The 20,431-nt window shown below is 43.6% G+C and overlaps 1 protein-coding gene across 2 annotated transcripts in view; it reads right to left on the bottom strand.

Moving 5' to 3' along the window:
- Positions 1–20,431, bottom strand: part of lrba (LPS-responsive vesicle trafficking, beach and anchor containing) — a 180,744-nt gene that overhangs the window by 26,809 nt on the left and 133,504 nt on the right. For both annotated transcript variants that reach the window (XM_061086902.1, XM_061086894.1), the window contains 3 exons: positions 15,042–15,182; positions 13,634–13,753; positions 10,959–11,111 (listed from right to left, as the gene is read on the bottom strand). In XM_061086902.1, coding sequence (XP_060942885.1) covers positions 10,959–11,111; positions 13,634–13,753; positions 15,042–15,182 — 414 coding nt within the window. The remainder of the gene's footprint in view (positions 1–10,958; positions 11,112–13,633; positions 13,754–15,041; positions 15,183–20,431) is intronic.

Genomic DNA, 20,431 nt, shown 5'->3' with positions numbered 1-20,431 from the left:
TGCCTCTGGTTCTGGTTCTGGTAGACAGTCATACAATCTAAGAATCCCACACACTGGTATACTGGTTTGTTTGGTTCGACATAGACAAGCAAAAACAGCATAACTAGGGGTCTTCTTGATGTGAATATACATCTGGTGAGATTCCTGATCTTGGTTGAAGTTTTTGGCTTCAATGAAACTTTTGGCATCTGCAGCAAATCATCAATTCTGTGCCTGCACAACTGCTTGTGTTTAGACAATGTTTTCAATCTGATTATTTGGTCTTCTTCTTCCAACTCAAATCATGTGGGTATTTCTACCTACATGGTGTCAAAGGAGCACTAACTGCATAATTATCAAAACAGTTCAAGGATCCCCAGGTCTGCAGTTAACAGCAGAGTCTGGTATGAGGATTTCCTGTCAGAGGTGTAAAACCAGTCGCATGTATACTGTAGATTTATGGTTATTACACACATTAGTAGTTTGGACAACATCCCACTTAGATTCAAGCACTGTTCTGAGAGCTGTAGACCTGATGAAATAACCAGGAGGAGACACTTGTCTGCTCTTTTCCACTTTGTGTGAGTAACTACAACATTTTGTGTTAAGGGTCGAACTGTGAGGTAATGCTTAAACAATGGAAACCAAACCATTAGCATTCAAATAAAACAAAACACCTCTGGAGTGAAAGACACTTTAGACTCATATCTGTCCTTCTCACCTGGCAGCATGTTCACAGTATGTTAGTGTGTATAAAGGCCTGTGTCACAAGGGGATCTGTTCTTATTAATGTCACATTATAAACCTGTGAGACCCTTTTTATTCAAACTCACTTTAGTGCTGGGCAGAGTGGGGTCCAATTGTATATGTGTGTGTGTGTGTGTGTGTGTGTGTGTGTGTGTGTGTGTGTGTGTGTGTGTGTGTTTGTGAGAGAGATCAGTTCATTATGCGCTAGCACTGACCTTTGACAGGCCCTGCTCCCGTCTCTAAAACTAAAGCTGGGCCTGATGGGCATTTAATGTGCACCGCAATCTACTGTCAATCAGCAGAGGGAAACAAAGACGGCCATGTGGCCTTTGTATGCTCTTATATTTAACCTTAAAAATTGAAATATACATTTGAGACCTTTTTACGAAAGTTTATGTTTTAGTGGGAACAATCAGGCGTTGACTATATGCATCACAGAATAGAAATAGAAGCTGGAAGGTACTGAGAGACGCAGCTACACATTGATGGTTTATACTCTTCAAAAGGTATTGAATACACATGCCTTATCTTTTAAAGTAATGTTTGTTCACTGACATAACAATATGTCACAATGTGAAAGAACCCAGATGATAGCAGTTTGAGAGTGTAGAAGTTGCAATGAAAATATTTCATCAAATATTACACCATTTGAGAAAACCCTAAATTGAGGCGACTTATTGGGAAAGGATTATCTGTCGAGTACAGTGAAGAGGCGTGTTCTAATAACCCGTGAACACTGAGCCAGGTGAGCAGGTGTGGGAGTGTCTCCTCCTCGTGTGGCGCCTCGAGCAGAAGGTTGGGGCAGATAGCAGATTCCTGAGGTGGGATCTGGTGCCACTTCAGGAGGAGCAGGCAGGATTATTGATGGGCCAATTAGCAGCCGGTGTGTGTGTCATCCCCGTCCACAGGGGACTCTCTGATAATTAATGAATAATTTAGCATGCCTTTATGTAAATGCTGATAGGGGGTAGAAGTCACTGGAATCCCACATTTCTATTGTTACAGATTTGATAAAGTACACCTTGGAAGCCGGGGGGGGGGGATCCCCTTTGTTGTGCTCTGTGACTTGTGGCCAATGGAAACAATCATTTGGAATATTCTCCTATGACGATAAATACAATCATTTCCCTATCAAAGCCACAGAGTATTTAAATCTATATATTTATGATGAATATTCCAGGTTTTTCAGGCTGTGGTGAGGGTTTTAATGAAAACTAATCACAATGAACATGACTTTTCAATGTAAAAGTTTCAGATTACACTAATTCTTCCTTTCTGAGACATCTGTGGGTGGAATGGGATGCTCCCATTCCAAAAAAAACACTCAAAGAGATCGACAGTTTGACTGCTTGTCTGTCAACATGTTTCTCTTTAGAGAAATTTAAACCCTGGTCTGAGGATTGAAAAACATGCCATCCATATTTGAGACATCAGACTGGAGACCCAACAAGGCTTAGTCTGAGCCCCCAATGGACTCTCTGTCTCATCTTCAGCCTGATCTTTCTTTTTTCTACATGAAAGCTGGTGGAATTTTTCAACTTTTTTTTACCGCCACACCTTTAGTGACCTCTAGACTGAATATGGACGGAATAAAGAAGTCCGTCCATGCTCCAGGTCTGCAGGGCGTGCACACGGAGGCCTATCGGTGACATCTCAGTGGTTTTGCGGTCAGCTTTATGGTCTGGATTGAGCAGGATTGAGCTGGATTTCACTTTGGCCTTAACGAGGTGACACTGAACGCTTTCCTCCAACCCTCACTGGTCCTAAAAAACCCTTTTAAGGACTTACGGAGAGCTGTCTGTAAGGAAGTTAAAATGTCACTTAACAAATCAATCCGCTCATTTGCATGCCAACGGCCATGCAGGCATCCGTGCGCGTGCCTGCGAGTGTGTCCCCGACGGTGCGGGTGCGTAATCGAATGCACATGTTGTGTGCGGAGTGTTGTCAGCGGCAGGCTGTTTTCCTTTGTATCGATTACGGATGAATAAAGCAAACACTTGTCAGGTCTGTATAAACTAAAAGGACTGTTTGAGAACGAGCTGATCAAAACATCCTGAAAACCACATTCGGCTTGTGAGGCGGCGTCACATGTTGACATTGGACTAAATGCTGGAGCAGTAGTTAAATCAAGTCCTCGTGAGTCATTCTTATTGTGCATTTTATTTGATTAAACTTGATTAAATCTCGTCCTTGGCAGACGCCATTCCGTTCTTCTCATCTCAATGCAAGTCGATTATCCCTCTTGTTCTGATTCTCTATTCTTCCTCCAAGTTCAACAGCTTTTTTCATTTTCCTTTCTACTTATTCTCTCACCCTTCTTGCTACTCCTTTTTTCCATGCTGCTCTTTCTTCCAGTCATTTGATCCTTTAGATCAACTCCTCCGGAGTCGCTTGCCCTGAGGTTGACAAGCACTCTGATTAAAGGGCTTATTAGCTCGCTGTAAATGAGAAGCCGATTGTCATTTTGAAGCAGGCAGAGGAAGCCTGTAGCCAACCAGGAGAGAGGGGGGCCCCAAACAGAAGAGAAAGAAAAAAAAGAAGCAATGGATGATGTAAGGAATGAGAGCCTTAGAGCAGCCGCGGAGCTAACAAACCATTTCCTTTATTCCCATATTCACACACACAGAGAGAGAGAGAACCCCAGATGGGTTGTGTGTTACTTCAGTCCCCCCCCCCTCCTTCCTGCTCCACTAATTAGATGGGTCACAACCGTGAGAGTTCTGGCCATGGGTCAACGGAGGCACTCACTAGCAAGTGGAACCTGAAACTCTAACGTCAACTCTCTCTCTCTCTTACTCTCGCTCTCTCCTCCCATCTTTCTCATTTATCCCTCGCCCACTTGAAAAGCAAGAATATCATGTTATGGGGCGAGAAGAAGCGGAATGAGCAGTGATTGGGAAAGCATCTCCCCAAAACAAACATGTCATGCTGGATTTGGCCTTAGTCAGACAAATGGCCTGGTGCAGACTGTGAGAAAGCACTAAGTGGTGCAATTTATGGCACAGACAATGGAGTAAACAATCCTGATTGAGACGTAAATGGGTGAGGCAAATGGGGCTGCGAGTCATATGGCAATAATACTGTAGCTCATGTCTTGTCATTTCAGTTTTTAGTCGAGGAGGAAAAATAATATAAGGCAAAAATATTAAAGAACAATATGCAAAAGTGGAATTTAACCCGGTTATAGGTAGTTAATATACTTTTTTGGTAACTTGATAAACAACTAAACCAAGAAAACTGCAATTTCATCTACTATTTCAACAACTGTTAACAAGAACCTGCAGAGAATCTAACCATCTGATTTCTTAAACAGTCTAACAAGTCAGCAAATACATCACCAGTGTCACAAAAGACACATTCACAATGGGATGAAGTGAGCAGAAGCTAAGTCAACAGGTCAGAGCTGATTGAACACAGGACGACTGAAGAGAGAGAGTGTTTGTGTAGCTGTTGAGAGGAGCATTGTTGTCTCAGATGATTATAGAGTGGGTCGAGGACTGGACGTTGGTCTGAAGGTGTGGAGTGGAGATGACTGGGATGAACGTGTGTGTGTGTGTGTGTGTGTGTGTGTGTGTGTGTGTGTGTGTGTGTGTGTGTGTGTGTGTGTGTGTGTGTTTGTGTAACCATCCTCTCCTCAACATAATCATTTATATAGTGATTAGGGTTGCAAAATTCCGGGAATATTCAAAGTTGGAAACTTTCCATGGGAATTAACAGGAATTAATGTGAATAAACGGGAATAAACTGGAAATGTTGTTGGTAATTTACACTAACTGTATTTACCTTGTCATATACAGACAAAAATATAAACATTTTGTTTTTTCATAGGCTGATTTGAGCCCTGAGGAAACTTTGGGCACTTGACTATACTCTAGAATTATATCATAATAACATGAATTTATCATTGAATAGTTCTACAAATGTATTTTGCTCAGATTAATACTCATTAGCCGCTATAATTATAAATACTAGGAGCTCTGCCAGGCTAGATTAAGTCACGGTGATACGGTGGCAGATGTTTAGCTGGTTGTGTCAAAATGTCTTTCTTTAGTGTGTTTGCATGTAAACATGTCGTGGTTAGCATGAAGGGAGGATTTATATTAGTTTACAGATCTGTTAACCACAGGGTTTCACAAGTTGAAAAGTTAGGGAATCAACAAAGTGATTTACGATTCCTTTCTGTCTGGACTGCAGTGGTCGACCGAGCGACATCACCATCCCACAGAGCGCTGGAGCGAACCAGTGCAAAATCTGTATTTGTTGCAAAAAGGCATCTGAGCCGACTTTGGCAGAAGCGAAAACGAGGAGTGCAGGAAAAGGGAGAAGGACAACATTAGTGAGTGAGTGTGTCAGCAGCAGTACATCATCCCATTTCTCAGGCTCTCATCGCTCGCCTCCATTACGTCACCGAAGAGGAGGACGAAGAAGAAGACGAGGGAAAGAAGGACAAGGGAGAGGGGGAGTCAGAGACGAAGGGGGGGGACAGCTCGTAAAACACTGAGCACACAGTAAACATGTCTGCCCTTATGCATGACAATACTCCTACAGTGAGCGCTGCCTGACATTAGCCAGATAACCACCCCCCCCCTGACTCCACGTGCTAGTTCCCATCCAACAACAAGGCTCTCAGTGGAGACACCAGGGGAATAGATTAGCACTCGGCTAACATGTTCTGTTACACAAAGCCACGCTGGGACCGAGACGACATGAAGGTTTTCACTCACTCAGTCATTCACAAGTGCCTAAGTGTATCTTAGTGGTTGGTGACTGGTCCTTGCAGTGGTTTACCTCAGCTCACACATGGATTCCTGTGGGGTTCCCTGTGAGAATAAGATGTGGAGGCTGGTGGGAACGGTGCTGTGTGCGTCCCCTGGGCGTCCGATCAGAGAGGGCGGTGTGGATGAGAGGTGAATGTAAACAGCGATGATCTTTGACTCTGTGTAGCTGGTGGTCGGAGCTGGGGAGCTATCATGTCTGGCTATGCGTCTTGTGGGAAAAAAAATGTGGGACACGCTTTCATCTTCTGTACCCGGCTCCTCGACACGTCTCACAAACAGAGCCCCCCGACAATTCTGCACAATGACAAAATATCTGGAATTGTTTTTTGAACATCGGCCCCAGAATACATGACAAAAAGCAATTGAACCACCTCCCTACGCTCACGTGATAATACTCATGGAGTGATAATGGACTTGCATGCCACGATGACATAGTTTTTGTAAGTGTGAAGAGCTGTCGGCATATGAAAGTGACAAACCTCAGAGAAAGACTTTCAAAAGGAGCTCATAGTGTGCGTGCATGAGGTGTGGGGTAAAGATGATATGGCTCATATTAATATGACATCTGTCTGTTAGCGCTGAGCGGCCACGCAGATGTTTACCTCTGCAGGATTAACATCACTTTGGTGATCATGACAATAACAGCTGTATGAGCAAATGTGAGGCTCCCTGAAAAATCCATCACCATCATAGAGCAGAGAAAACGTCTCAGTTCAATTTAGAAAACAAACCCTTCAATCGTAATTAAAGCAGCAGCTGGTCATTTGTGACCACTAGAGGGTGTGAGAGAGTAAAATCAGCTGCGCCACAAAAACAAGCCCTCAGGCCTGAATAGGCTAATCGCTAACAGTCGACCACTGATGTCTTCCAACAGAACAGAGCAATATTGCAGAGTTTTGGCTTTAGATAACAGGCTTGTAACTCTTAATCAATTTCTGCAGAAACACTACTTTTTATTGTTTCAGCATCCTGCAAGTTAGTACCCTCGCAAAAAGTCTATTCCGTAAGAATACCCTGGGTAGCCACATGTTTTAGCGGGTTAGCTGATGAAGAATCCTACAGATGATTTTGGTGACCAACATCCATTTAGTAGCGATGCTTTGCTTACTTACACTGGAGGTTCACCACATACGGCAGTGACCTGCGTTCCACCTCCTCAGTATCAGCTTCTGACCCATCACTCAGTCTGGTCGGCCCGTTCTACCAGAGGGAAAGTCTCTCTCTCTCCTTCTGTGAGGCCAGTTGAGCTGATGTCTCTGTCACTGCTTTGAGTGAGTAGATGTTTCATACGGGGGAAAAGGCTGAACGTAATGTGCTGCCCTGTCTGTCCCATGTGTGTGGTTTGCAGGTCTGTCAGCAGGACTACGAGAGCGCAGATGACTGAGAGGAACCAAACGTGAACGTAGAGCAGCAAACGAGGCCCGAGGAGCTCAAACAGATGGTGACTGCAGCCCAAGTCTCTGGGAGAAAAGTTTTGTTGTAAATACTGATTGAACAAATCAGGCATGTTAACATGGACACCAATAGTCTGATATTAACCTGGTCAAGACAATAGTCTAAATAAAACACAGCAATGTAAACATCGTTTTCTGATTACATTAATTTAAAAACCTGAGGAATAAGCAATAATTGAAAATTGGAAAACAGAATGGACACATAACAAGGAGTTGAAGCTCTTGCAGATAAGAGACAAGTCATTCATTGACTATGCTCTGTGTCATGTCAACAGGAATATGAATGGAATATTCTATTAGAAACTCATGTACACATCACAATCGGAGTAATGTCTTATTTGGAAAAGGGTCCTAGTCACTGCTAGGAATATAAACAACCATTTCCTCAGAACAGATGTGGAAAAGCTATTTTAAAGCTTGATCTAACTTGATAAGACTATGCTACTATAGTATTTTGATCAAATAATGATCCAGGACTGTGTTACTTTCATGAGAAATGTTTCATTCTTCTTATTGGATATATTAAACATATGCTTTCTTGTTTGTATTTGAATATAGGCTGTCAACTCTGCCTCATTTTTGCTTTGTGTTTAGTCTGTTATGTTTAGATCCCAGCTCTTCAAAGCTCGGTCGACTATTCCCAGTAGGACATGGCTTCAGGAGCCGGCTGTAGTTTAGGCTTCAGCAGATCAGTATCTCCACTGAGGCCTGGACATCATGACAGCGCAGGTAAGCACTGATGTTGATGATGATACAAATACGTGAGTGTATAGACCCGATCACCTGCTCCTGTGCAAATGGAGAGTGGAGCAGAGAAGAGAGATGTGGTCATAGTGGAATGTCAGAGCGGCTGACAGTGCCCAGAGACATGTAGTTATCTGGTGGAGGAGGGATCAAGTTCTTAACCTCTCCTTTGACCTCCTGGTAAAAACAACACGCTGCCCCTGATCTCTGTGGCATGCCGCCTCAAGACCCCAGTGTGTCAGTGATTGTGTGTGTGTGTGTGTGTGCGCGTGTTTGTGTGTGTGATGGACCAAGGAAAAGGGAGTGTGTCTTTACAAGCAAGAATTTAAGTATACTGTAGGCACTTCAGTGGATATAAGGTGCATGCTTGGCTTAAGGTGCTGAGGTGCTGGGTCTCCAGTGACTCTCTAAAACCAACCATTCCTTAGCACCTCTTAAACTTTAGTCCTTTAGCCTCCAGTGCTGCAGGGTTAGCCAGAGATTAAACAACAATCGTTATAGGCACATAGTTGACGTACTTAATCCGTTGCCAAGCAACACACTCTCTGCTAAACATTAGCGATGAACAATGACACCTCCAGCAGCCGAGCAACACAAGCCAGACTATAGTTTGATGTAATGTTTATATCCACCGACTACCCGCCGTGCAACTCTCTCCCAACAAAAAAAAAAGCTGCCGTTTTGCACAGTCGCACAATCCTTTACTGTGAGAGGCTTTTAATGGCCTTTCCAGATTGGGGCCTAATTAGCTGTTAATCATCTAGGGCTCATAACCAGAGTGCAGACAGCAGGCGTGTGTGTGTCTGTAGCATGTGTGCATCTGCGCGTGTTTGCGTGTTCTCTCCTGCTGTCTATCCGTGTGTTGCGGAGCCATTAGCAGCAGACGAGCTAAAGAGAGCCAAGCAGCCCATTAACTCCTTCACTCTCCCTCTCTCTTCGCCGCCGTGCTCATCTCTCTCCCGACAGTGCCACAGTTGCCAGCTGACACCCTCTAATGCCAGCGATCTGTCACGACCAGAGACCTGTCCACCCACACATCCCTCCCTCTACCTTGCCCTCGACCCATTCTCTCCTTTATTCTTCCTGTCCACCCTCCTTTGCCCCGTCTCTCCCATCCGGTCTGTGTATGATCTGTCGTACTGTAAGACCGAGTCTCTTAAAAGGGTGAACTCACACTAGAGGAGTGTTGCTACCACAGTTTGTCATGTTTAATAGTTACTTTTGCTTCCCTAAATAAATATGAATTCTTGATGTGTGATCATAATTTCCAATTGACCCCAACAACTTCCAAGAATCAACCAATCAGACTCCTGACAGCAACATTATCATCACCACCTAATATTACCTGAGGGGATGGTGGATTGTGGATATGCAAAGCTGACCATGTGGGTATGAAGCAGATATTCATGTTGTTATTGTTGGTTTGAAACCTCAGAAAAAAGCTCCTGTACAACTGAGCTCGTTATGTTTCCGTGCACCTATGTCTGCCCGCTGAGCTCGGCTGCACGCTGGATCAATATCTCAATTTGCACAGAGTGGAGACAGAAACCGCAGAGTGAAATTCTATCAGCTTGAATACAGTAACTAGCAGAGAGCTGTGCGTGTGCATGGAGCTTTTGGAAAGGACCAAAATTGCCTGTGCAGAGTTAATTTACATATTTGAACAGGCTGGTTTCCCCTGTGTAAGACTTTTGACAGATTTTTAGACCATAAAACAATATTGCCCTAAATAACTATTATAAAGGTGAGTAAACCAACTAAAGATTGTAGTTGTAATCAGTTAAAATCTGATGATCGACACATTTGAAATACATATTTACACATTTTGTACACTTTGTTAATGTAATAACAATTGAGAGGCCAATTGTTTCAGCACTAGGTGGCTTCTGCAAGTATATGCTTCAAAATTCTAAATAGTTAAACAAAGGGCTTTGGTACACTGACTGTAGGGCACTGCACCACCACCACCACCACCACCACAGAGAGCTCTCCCCAGTACATCCACCTTGGCCCAGACCATGCTGACAGCCAAAGAGAGGGACGTGTGTGATTAATGATAGGGGGCCTGGTCATATCAGCAGGCTGGTTAACAGAGCCCACCACAAGACTTCACGGGTCACAGAGCACAGCCAGCCTCATCAGCACCCATTACTACTGTGGGCACACATCACACACGACATAATGCCAGCTTTCATCAGAAAATAGAAAGATCCAAAACCAAAACAGGGAGAAGACGTGTTGTATTAAACTAAAATCTGTGGTGTGATTTTCTGACTTCTTTTACTTTTCTTGCTTAGTTTGGCCACGTTTATCAAACTATGAAGATATTTTCATTCGCGAGACGACCTGACCGCTGAGTGTCAGTAAAACAAAAGATGAAGGACCACAAATGCCCATAACAAGCCACAAGAGAAAGAGCAAATCAATCTTTTGACCTTCTGGTGCAGAGCAAAGTAATCTGATCCAAATAGTTACCTCACTTTCCAAGGCGTGTGTGCGAGTGTGTGCGCGCGTGCATGTGTCAGTGTGTGTGTGTGTGTGTGTGTGTGTGTGTGTGTGTGTGTGTGTGTGTGTGTGTGTGTGTGTGTGTGTGTGTGTGTGTGTGTGTGTGTGTGTGTAAGAGGAGAGAACATCTACAATGAAAATATGACAGCAACTCTGACAACATCCGACACGCACACACACAGAATATTCCTGCTATGGCCTGAGCGGGCAGGAAGTGGAGATCAGAAAGAGGATCCTGCTTCGCTTCTCTGCACACAAACACATTTGCCAGATCGGGAGCAGAGACGGAGAGATGGTGAGGTGGAGAGGGAGAAAAGGGGAGAAGGTGACGTTGGATCACTCGAGAAAAGCAGCAACCTGAGAGGCTGAGGCTTGTCGGGAGAAGCGGGAGGCTCAGGTAACAGGAAGAACTGTGAGACGGTCAGGAAATAACACTGTCTCTTTGAATTAGTGTTTCCAGACGAGACAAGGAGAAGCAGAAACCTCTGACAGGACTTCAGTCGGTCTGTGCTCTGGGATATGAAACTTAGACACAAACGCCTGTGTGTGTGTAAATATGTAACTCAGTCGTAGATACTACAAACCTTTATAGGTATGAGCTATAAAATTGAGTGCACTGTGGTACTGCTCGGGCTTATTGTATTGCTCAAGGACACTTCAGCAGGGATGTTTAGTGGCTCTGTGATCCACTTGCCCAATGCACCAACATATATTTTATACATCAAATATATGACTGTGTATTTTCTCTCACCAGCCGATTGATTCGGACAAACTCCTCTGGACTCTTGGCCCAGGGCGGCAGCTCCACGTCAGAGACCACGCTGCCTTCTTCCATCACTCCCAGGTTGTATCTGTTGGAGTTGACAAACATCTCGGGGAGGTAGTAGAACTCTGGGATCAGCTCCTGCGTGGAAACAACGTCGAGACATATTTCAACAAACAGTGACACTATCAACACGTCCTACAATAGTGTGGCCATTTGCAAGAGTTCAGAGTTCTGTCAAAGAGCTGAAGCAGGCTTAGGTTTGGAACCACAGAGAAATCAAGTCAACTTTACTAAAAGGTTTGGAATACGGGAAAGCATAAAGAATAGCTCAAGAATAAAAAAAAAAAAGAGTTTGACTGATAATTCCCAATCAAGTATCAGCACTTGCCGGTATACGCCAATATGTAAACTTATTTTATTGCCCAAAAGATATGGATATATGTTAAAACCTTATGTAAAAGAAAAAGGGTTGTTTCCTTTGTTATTTTCAAGTTATATTTTTACATATTTATTGTAGCTTTTTATGATCAATTATCATAAAGTTTATAGTTTAACTGTAAAATATCAAGCCTCAGATTCTTGAAATTAAATTGAGTTTTATAATGACATCTTAGGAATCGTTATTTTCAGCTTTTTAACTCATATATTGGCCAATACATTGGTATTTTTTCCTCCCTAATATGGGTTTTTGCATCAGAGAAAAAATAAGAGCCCAAACACACACAAAGAAAATAAATAACTATCCCAGTATAAAACAGATGACTTTGTATGCGTCTGTTATCTGAGTCCAAGTGGAGTTTTCTAAACTATTCAGCTATCTCTGACCGAGACTTGATGCTGGTCCTGTTGTCTTTTAAGCAAAGTGTGCGACTATAAGTGCTGAGTCAAGAAGAGACATTCAAACATGGTGACAGAGTGATATCAGAGATAGGCAAACCGCTGCAGACGTGAGGGTGACATGCCGTCGTCTCTCAGGCCGGCAGCACCGCTGACAGAACTCAACACCCGACGCTAAAGCATGAGGAGCTGGTTTTACACAGTCATATAAAACACGATCTCTAAAGATACATAAACTACACACGCAAACTTTACAGATCAGCTGCACAAGACCTTTTCCTTTCAACAATGGGGCGACAACATCCAATCAAGTGAGCAAGCAAACACACGAGTTTAAAACAAACACAGCACTTCCTCAGTTTTTAAGTCTCTTCACTCCACAAAACCTGACCTGAAACTAAAGGTCAAACTCTTAACGAGGCCTCCAGCTCAACCGGGATTGCTGCCTGCTGTAAATTTGACCAGAAGGTGGAGGGACGCATGCATGCACACACAACTGCGCACACACACACACACACAGACCCACCCACACAACCAACAAAAATCTTGAGGGCTTTGCTCCCCAACACTCAAGCCTGCCCTGCATGGACCATTATGTGCAGTGGCCCCTTTGCACTGGCCTGGTCAGAGGCCAGCCCCTCTGATCCCCAATCCTGTCCTGTCATGGGTCACTGGAAGGGGCTCTGGCCCCTGGGCTCCTCTGCTACACTTCCACTGTTGCTACCTCTAAACCCTCTTCTCTCCTCTCCCCCCCTCTGATGCCTTTGGGCTGAGGCCGGGGGTCAGGGGATTGGGGAATGGAGGTCACGCTAGCGTCACCCAGGCTAGAGACACATTGAATCTGGGTGTTGTAAGCTATTATCGCCTCTTCTTTAGCAGCAGGGTATGAAAACACTGGGGCTTTTTGCCCTCTGGCAGGGACAGAGTTGCTATCAATGACTCTGGTGCTAAAGCTAAATGGAGTACTTAGCATTCTAAATTGATACATCTCGTCTCTAATTCCTCTTTTGCCACCGAGTGAATGTGTGCGCTGGAGTGGATGAAGTCGACGGGACCTTCATTCAAAATATGTTAAAAAATTCAAACCGAACATGGAAACAAAGTGATGTGGTCCAGATTTCCCCTTTGTTTTGATCTGGAGCTGAGCCCTCACAGTTTGATGCACATTGACAGGTCTAGACTGAGAGAGCAAACCAGGGCTCTTGTTGGGCTTTTCGTAATCAAGCGTTGGCCAGCTATGCCGTAACACGATCCACATGTTTTATCGGCGGGATGCGAGGGGGGTGGTAAACGCAATCAAGCGTCAAAACCCCCCCCCAACACCACCACCACTGTTTCACCCCCTCCCAATCCAGTGACCCAGTGCCAGGAGACCAAGCAAGACCCGGCTTTGACAGAGAATGTCTGACTGTAGTCGTAAATGTTTTAAGAGAGCAGTTAAAGTGTGCACTGGGGGTTCGGAAGGCCCTCAGTATGAGAATGACCTGTACTGTTGCAGGGCAGATCCAACAGATCCAACTACTGAGAGTGCTGGGGCCCAATGGGCAGGGATTCAAGTCCAGGTTATAGTTGGCTGAATCGGAGACAGGCAGCTGGGACAGATGAGGATTATCTTAACGCTTTGATCAGAAGACCAGGAAGCTTTCATTGCAAAGGGACAATGATTGGTAGTGACTGAACATTACTCTTTTGAAACCGTTTTCTCCTTTGTCTGTAAGGTTGCTGGATGAGGATTTATTCTCCTGCAGCGCTCCATCCTTTATCTCTTCTAACTTTTCAGCCACCTTAAAGAGAGGATTTTCACTTCATGCATGTAGATTTACCTTAACGTCAGACGTGTCCCTCTGGCAGTTCCTCCAGGCCCGCGCCACGGATGAGAAGGTGCGATCGGCGTGGTCGAACTTTCCTCCTTGGAAGTTGAGGAAGAACGTGGTGAAGGGTTCCTGATGATAAGCACAAAGAAAAAAATGCTCTAAATCCGAGTTCAGGATTGTGCTGCTGTTTAAGGCGACACCTGATTAGGACAAATAAAACAGAATCGCTTGCTGTGCAATAATATCATACAATAAAAAAAACACTGTGTTTCTCCATGTTCCATAAAACACTCAGCAAATCTGATCCAAATCTGAACCAAATCTACTCCTCTTACACACCCTCTTACGAACTGGAATCCAAAAATGAATAAGTGAATCAACAATAATCCCAGTGAGCTACAAAAGCCAATACACTCCTGCTACTGATGCATTTCTAATCATGTCTAATCTTGTTAGAGCAGATCAATAGCTGTCGCTCTGACGTAACAGCCCACAAGTGACATGGACACAATATCCTGGGCCGCAGCTACACACCAACATTACACATAGCTAATCGAGTTCAGCCTGAAATGACATAAAAGGCTCATTTGTAGGGAAATCATTTGCAGGATGTAAAATGCGATGTATCTCATCGTGCATTCAAAGCAACACTACAGAAGTAGGTGCGGCTGTAACATACATACAGAGTCTACAGTTACTGCAGTTTTCAGTTACTCTCCGACGGGAAGTTTGATCTTTAAGTGAGAGGTGTAAGCGAGTGGGTTTCTGGTAAAGTGGCTTTAGAATAAGCCCTCTAATGATGTGCGGGGATCAATGAGGTAACTCTGCTGGGAGTCACTGAGACAGTGAGCTACTGGGACAATAACAGCAGAAAACTGCACATTGGAGAAACTTAGTAACCTCCCTCTCCCCTGAGTGCAGTATGGGAAGATTGATGGCATCCATTCAACAAAGGTACCGAAAGTGAGCCCTGCGCTGCACAACACACGCTGAATATGCTTCTCAGAACCATATCACATCTCATATAATACTTGCTATTCTTGGGGGAAAAGATTCATGGCAGATATTTAATTGCATTGTTTTTGTTGCCTGGGCATTATTATGTGGTAACGACAGTGTAATGAATTATATGCACAATAAATTAGGAAAATACGCATGGAATAATATAAATTTCTGAAGAAATAATAAATGTATATTTGAAAAGCCATTAAAATTGCTTAACAAATGACTTGAATATGGAGATTATTGTGCATAACTTTACTTTCAACACACTGTAAGTGAGGCCTTTGTAAATCCAGTGTATGAGCTGTATTATCTTAGTGGAAGAGAAAATCCAGGACGTGTGCAAAAGGAATTTGAAATGAAATACTTGGTCATCTTAACATTAAGTATATGTCTTTATCAGCATGGCACTTACCATACGTAGCAGCCACATCATGGTGAAGCTGGAGGTGGAGTAGTGGGTGCCGTAGTGGAACTTTGGCACCTGATCATCCTCCCAGGACTCATATCTGTCTGAGAAGAAGGCCGCCCGTTTGGGATTCAGTGCACCGATGGGCTGTGGAGAACACATTTTCAAATACGTTAAAAAAATAACGATAAACTGAGATTTGTTTCTATTATTGCTGCAGAGACAAAGACTGTGTGGTAGCAAAGGGAGAGCAAGGAGGCAGCAGTGAATTTCATTGCGAATGTATTCAAGGCCCACTCTTAGCAGCATTAACAGCGGCGAGGCAAAATGAAGCTTGTAACCTTTGTGCAATCTCAAATGAATATTGGATGATGTTTCCCTTCAGACAGAGATCAATCCTTTCCCACAGAGTGCTTTTTAGAGGCTGTGAAACAGAGCCCCTGCAGCTGTAATCTGTCAGAGAGAACTAATGTGCTCCAATGAAAGAGTGCCCGCCAGGAATATCAATAGCAGGGCCGGTGGATTCCTTTAATTTCTACTTTTTTATTAATCTGTAACTAATATACTGGTCAGCAGCCCTATTTGTAGCCTAGAAAAACGGTTAAATCGCATTAATTTTCCATCGCTCTCCGAAAACCAATAACCCTGTGCTGCCGGGCTATTATTTAAATACTCATTTATAGAAATCACTTTCAGGCTGGTTCAATTTTTATTAGTCTTCTGTTGGCCGTGCCTCATTCTCTCAAACCCCCCTTCATCTCTCTCAAACACACACTCGCGTGGAGCGGATCAATGGTAATGGAATGATGGCCTTTTGAGGATGAGGGTGTAGTAGGACGTGGATCAATTGGATCTCTCTCATATCATTGGGTGCCTGTCACAACAAGACTCTTCCAGGGTCAGGCTGGGATATTGATCTGGGATATGGCTACTGTTTTATGTGGGAGGCGTAATGGACCATGCTTGTGTGCATGCACTGGTGTGTAGTGGGAAGGCGGCACCAGAGTTTTGTGCTAAATCGGTTGCTCTTACTGATCATTGTGTGCATATTGTATGTTGTTTTGTAAATAGTGTTTCTGAGCGTGAGCAGATTTACAAAGCGAAAAAACGCCTTGTGCCACAGCACCGAGCAGCTCTGTGCTGACAGTGATACACGGTGGGCTTCCACAGGGCCACTGGGGGTGGGTGAGTACACACAGTGAATTATACATCACACCCATTTGTCTGATTTATAGCCCTAATAACAGTCGGCTCATTAAAAAAAGAAAAGGGAGAGGAGGCATATCAAATAAAAAAAAGACTGAAAGTGCCACAGTGACAAAGAGAGAGAGAGAATTGTGTGCGAGTGCACGTGGGAGCTGTTGGTTTGCATGAGCGCGGCATTGTTTACCGCTGTAAATTACACTGAGGCTAGCGCTCAGCTTACAGTAGCTACAGCAGAGCGGCGGTGACGGCGCCGTACATCAGAGCCGGGCGCCTGGCAGCGTGTTGATGGAACACCTGCTGCTGCCCCACCAGAGATTGGCCTAATATGTTGCAGCGAAGAATAGCGCTCTGATGAGCTCTCAGATAAATGAACCAATCTGGTGGTTTTAATTAGACGAGAGAGTGAGCCGCAGAAACAAAGTGCGCTGCCACTTTGAAGAGGTAAACATCAGAGGGATTCGTCTTGGATTAGTTCTTCTCTGTTCTTCCTCTACAGTAGAAGTAAGAATGGTGTTACTGAGCTAATTTAAAGCTAGTGGAAGAAAAAAACATCACAGGAATAAATAGAGTAAGTAAACTATTATGCAGATAATATAGGTTGTAGGAAAACAGTATATTCCTCAACAAATCAACACATTTTGGGACCAAATATGATCCGATTTATAATTAAAAGTAACTAAGCAATATTTAAAAAGACCTCTTTATTACTAAGGCACAACCGATATGGTTTTTTTTGCAGGACAGGCTGATACTGATATAAAGGAGGGAGTAAAAATATATTTTTTTTAATCAATGAATTCACCATATATCCGTAAAGCCCTTATAATAAAGAAATATAGCTGAGGTTTGATATTTTGCAGTTTCACATCAGAGCCCAAATATATGCTACAAAGATTTTCTACTGATAATTCAGATTATGAAACACATAATACAACATGTGTGTCAACTATCTCAAATATCATTTTTACAATGACATTAAACTTGGTTCTCTCCACATGATCCTCAGTAAGAACACAAATATTCAAATGGCCTCATGGGTACACACACCCAGACAAAACCACTACCTCCACCAGCTAAATGCACTTTCCTGAGAACTATAATAAGAACATTACCCAGTGCTACTTTGCTTTTAAAACAATAATGGGTCACCGGTGATGAAGTATAATAGCTTACCAACAATTTGAGCATCACCAGGGCTTTGACTCATAAATCAAAAGGGCCTTTTGAAAGGAGTGTTTATGTATAATGTCCTATTTAAACAGCGAAAATAGTGTGGAGGGCCTGGGGGATAAACATATGGGGCGCGTATGGTGAAATCAATACACCATTAGCTGATCTGGCTGTGAGTAGTAGGTTATAGCACAAAGGTACAAGGAAAGCTCAATAAATCCTCACTATTTCTGTCGCCGTGTGAATGCAGACGGCCTAATCTATAGTCAGAAGGTTAACAATTCTTTTAATTGCTTGTTGTGCCTTATTAAAACCCGTGCAACAGAGGAATGAAGATGCTTTTACCTTGAGTTGAACCGAGGGACGGAAATTATTTGACATTTCTCAAGGAGGAGGAAAAGTGCACGTTGGTTTGTGGGTAAATCAGTTCATAATTGAGCCGCACGAGTGGCTGGAATAATAATATAAAGAAACAGCAGAGAATTACAACACTTGCAGTCGGTTCTAGTGTGTGCTTATCGTGACTACAATGTTATCTCGGGGGTCAGCGTTTGATGTCAGGTTGAGGTTAGAGTTTATGATAAGAAAGTCCCCGGGGTCAGAACGGCTCTGGCAGCAGGGAACATAAATTCTGTGTGGCCTCTGTTGTTCTGGGGATGATGACAGTGTGTGACACACACGCACGCACCCACACACACACGTTCATGGCAATTTGGCTTCTCAATGTCACTGGAGGCTTCTCAGATGACCTGTTTCTATAAGAGACAACCACCGATGTGACATAAGAGGGGGACTGGAGATATGTGGAGGGCGAGAGGGAGAGAGAGGGAGAGAGGGAGAGAGAGAGAGAGAGACAGAGAGAGAGAGAGACAAAGGGAAAGAGAAGTGAAACAATCCAGAGAAATCAAGCAAGGTGGTGAATGATGCGGACACGTGTGAAGCTCCTGAACTTACTGTGAAGGTCACACAACATTAGGATTCAGAGAAAGGAAACACAGAATACAAATGACTGCGAACGGAGGAGTGGGTGGGGGGCGGGGGGGTTTGATTCGGTGGGCTGCACAGCACTGCCTGCCCTTTTCCAGACACTGCAGTCTGCCACGGTCCAGTGGTCATACACTGATTTCACACACGTGTCAACAACATGAATAAAACAGATATAATAAAGATTGGCCTCCTCCCTCTCTTCCTCCCTCTCTCCCTCCGCTCTCTCTCTCTCTCTCTCTCTGCTGCTGTTCTGCTCTCTGAGGAGAAAGAAGAACAAGGACATCAAATGATGTTGTTCTTCTTCTCCTCTCTCTCACTCTCCTCCTCTCTGATTGTCTCTCTGTTCCTCCTCCTCTCCCCCTCCATCCCGTTAGTCCCCGGGGCTGCAGGGCCTGACTGAGCACAGAGGCTGAGCTGTCCAAACTCCCAGGCAGTGCAAAGGAGAAGAGCAGGAGGCAGACGCCAGCTGAGAAACCGAGGGAGGGCTGCGTGTTTGTGTGGGTCTGTGTGCGTGTGTTGGTGGGGGCGAGCACAACTGTCACACTTTCAGCCTACTGGGCAACATGAAGCCAGATAAACAGAGAAATTATGCGGCCTCATACCGAGGGGAAAGCTATGAAAACACAGGATAGAGACACGGAAGAGCAGATCGAAAGTGAAAGGAGCACCGGGGCGAAGCTCAGGGACAAGGTGCTGACTGCCGGGCTGTTTGACTCTGTATGACAGCAGCGTGAGAGGATGGACCTGTGAGTGGATGGTTCATGTGTGCTTCTGCGTTCACAGTCATGTTATTTGTACAGGGCCATAGTGTTGAACTGGGTTTTCTACCTTCTCTAAGGTTTAATGGAATTTAATGAATATTTAAGGGTCCGATCATAACAGAATTTCAAGCCTTCGAATTTCATGGGATTTGTTTTTCTCTTTGCTTTTTGTGGACACACTCTTGACTAGGGACGGGAATCGGCAGGGACCTCCAGATACGATACTATCACAACACTTAGGTGGCGATACGATATGTATTGCGATTCTGTGGGTATTGCGATTCGATATTACGATTTCCTGGGATGTCTTTTGGTTATTTTTTTTTTTAAATACTGGACCATGGAAAAATGTTGAATCATACCTTCAAATACAACACAGTCAAATTCACTTAGAGCTTTACAAGTTTTATTTCAAATATTAACATTAACTTAATGACTGCCGGGCAGCCAATAGAGAAAATAAATAAAAATGTGCCCTATTATTGTATAGCCCCTGTCAACTGCACACAAACTGACAGATTAAGAAATGTATGGCACTTAGGCTACTTTTAAACAATAGATAAAAGGTAAATTAAATAGAATGAATAAAAGTTTACTGAAAATATAAACTTTGAAATAAACAAAAAGTAGGCTATTGTTGTTTGCATGTAGGCGATGCAAAGCTAGTGGTTGGGTATGTTTAGATTCTTGTGCAAAAACAAGAGCTGGTCAACATGCTCTTGGGTGATGTTGCTCGACCCATATACCCCCCCCCCCCCCGTATAAACCAATAAAGTTGTTTTTAAAAAATCGATTTGGGAGGCAGCATGGCGATTTAAAATCGTCATTCACAAGAATCGCGATTTGTAACTTAATAGATTTTTTCCCCCATCCCTACTCTTGACTCTGTGGACATCATCAGAGAACAAAAAGAGCTATAGATATTAATACGAGTAAAGTGAGGGTGCCGATAAAGAAGTTTTGGCAATAAAACACAGTGTTGTTTCGCGGAACGCCAATGCAACATGCATGGTTTTATAACGTGACAGTTTATAAAGTGCTGTGCAGTTTTCTGTCACCCAATAAAAGTTAAAATCTAATCTCAAAATCTCAAAAATATTTGTATTTTTACAGTATGTGAGCAAGACACATGACTGTGTATATTTTTGGTACAAGACCATCCTACCACATCTAAGTCTTAACTGAACACAGGATTAAAATCTCTAAATTACAAAGCTTTAAAACTAAATACGTGAAATTGTCATATAATCATATATATTAAAGTATATGGAC

The sequence above is a fragment of the Limanda limanda genome, chromosome 2 (assembly GCF_963576545.1).
Source record: "Limanda limanda chromosome 2, fLimLim1.1, whole genome shotgun sequence".
NCBI classification, from domain to species: Eukaryota; Metazoa; Chordata; class Actinopteri; order Pleuronectiformes; family Pleuronectidae; genus Limanda; species Limanda limanda.
The sequence above is the reverse complement of the archived record's forward strand: the minus strand, read 5'-3'. Positions and strand labels throughout refer to the sequence as shown.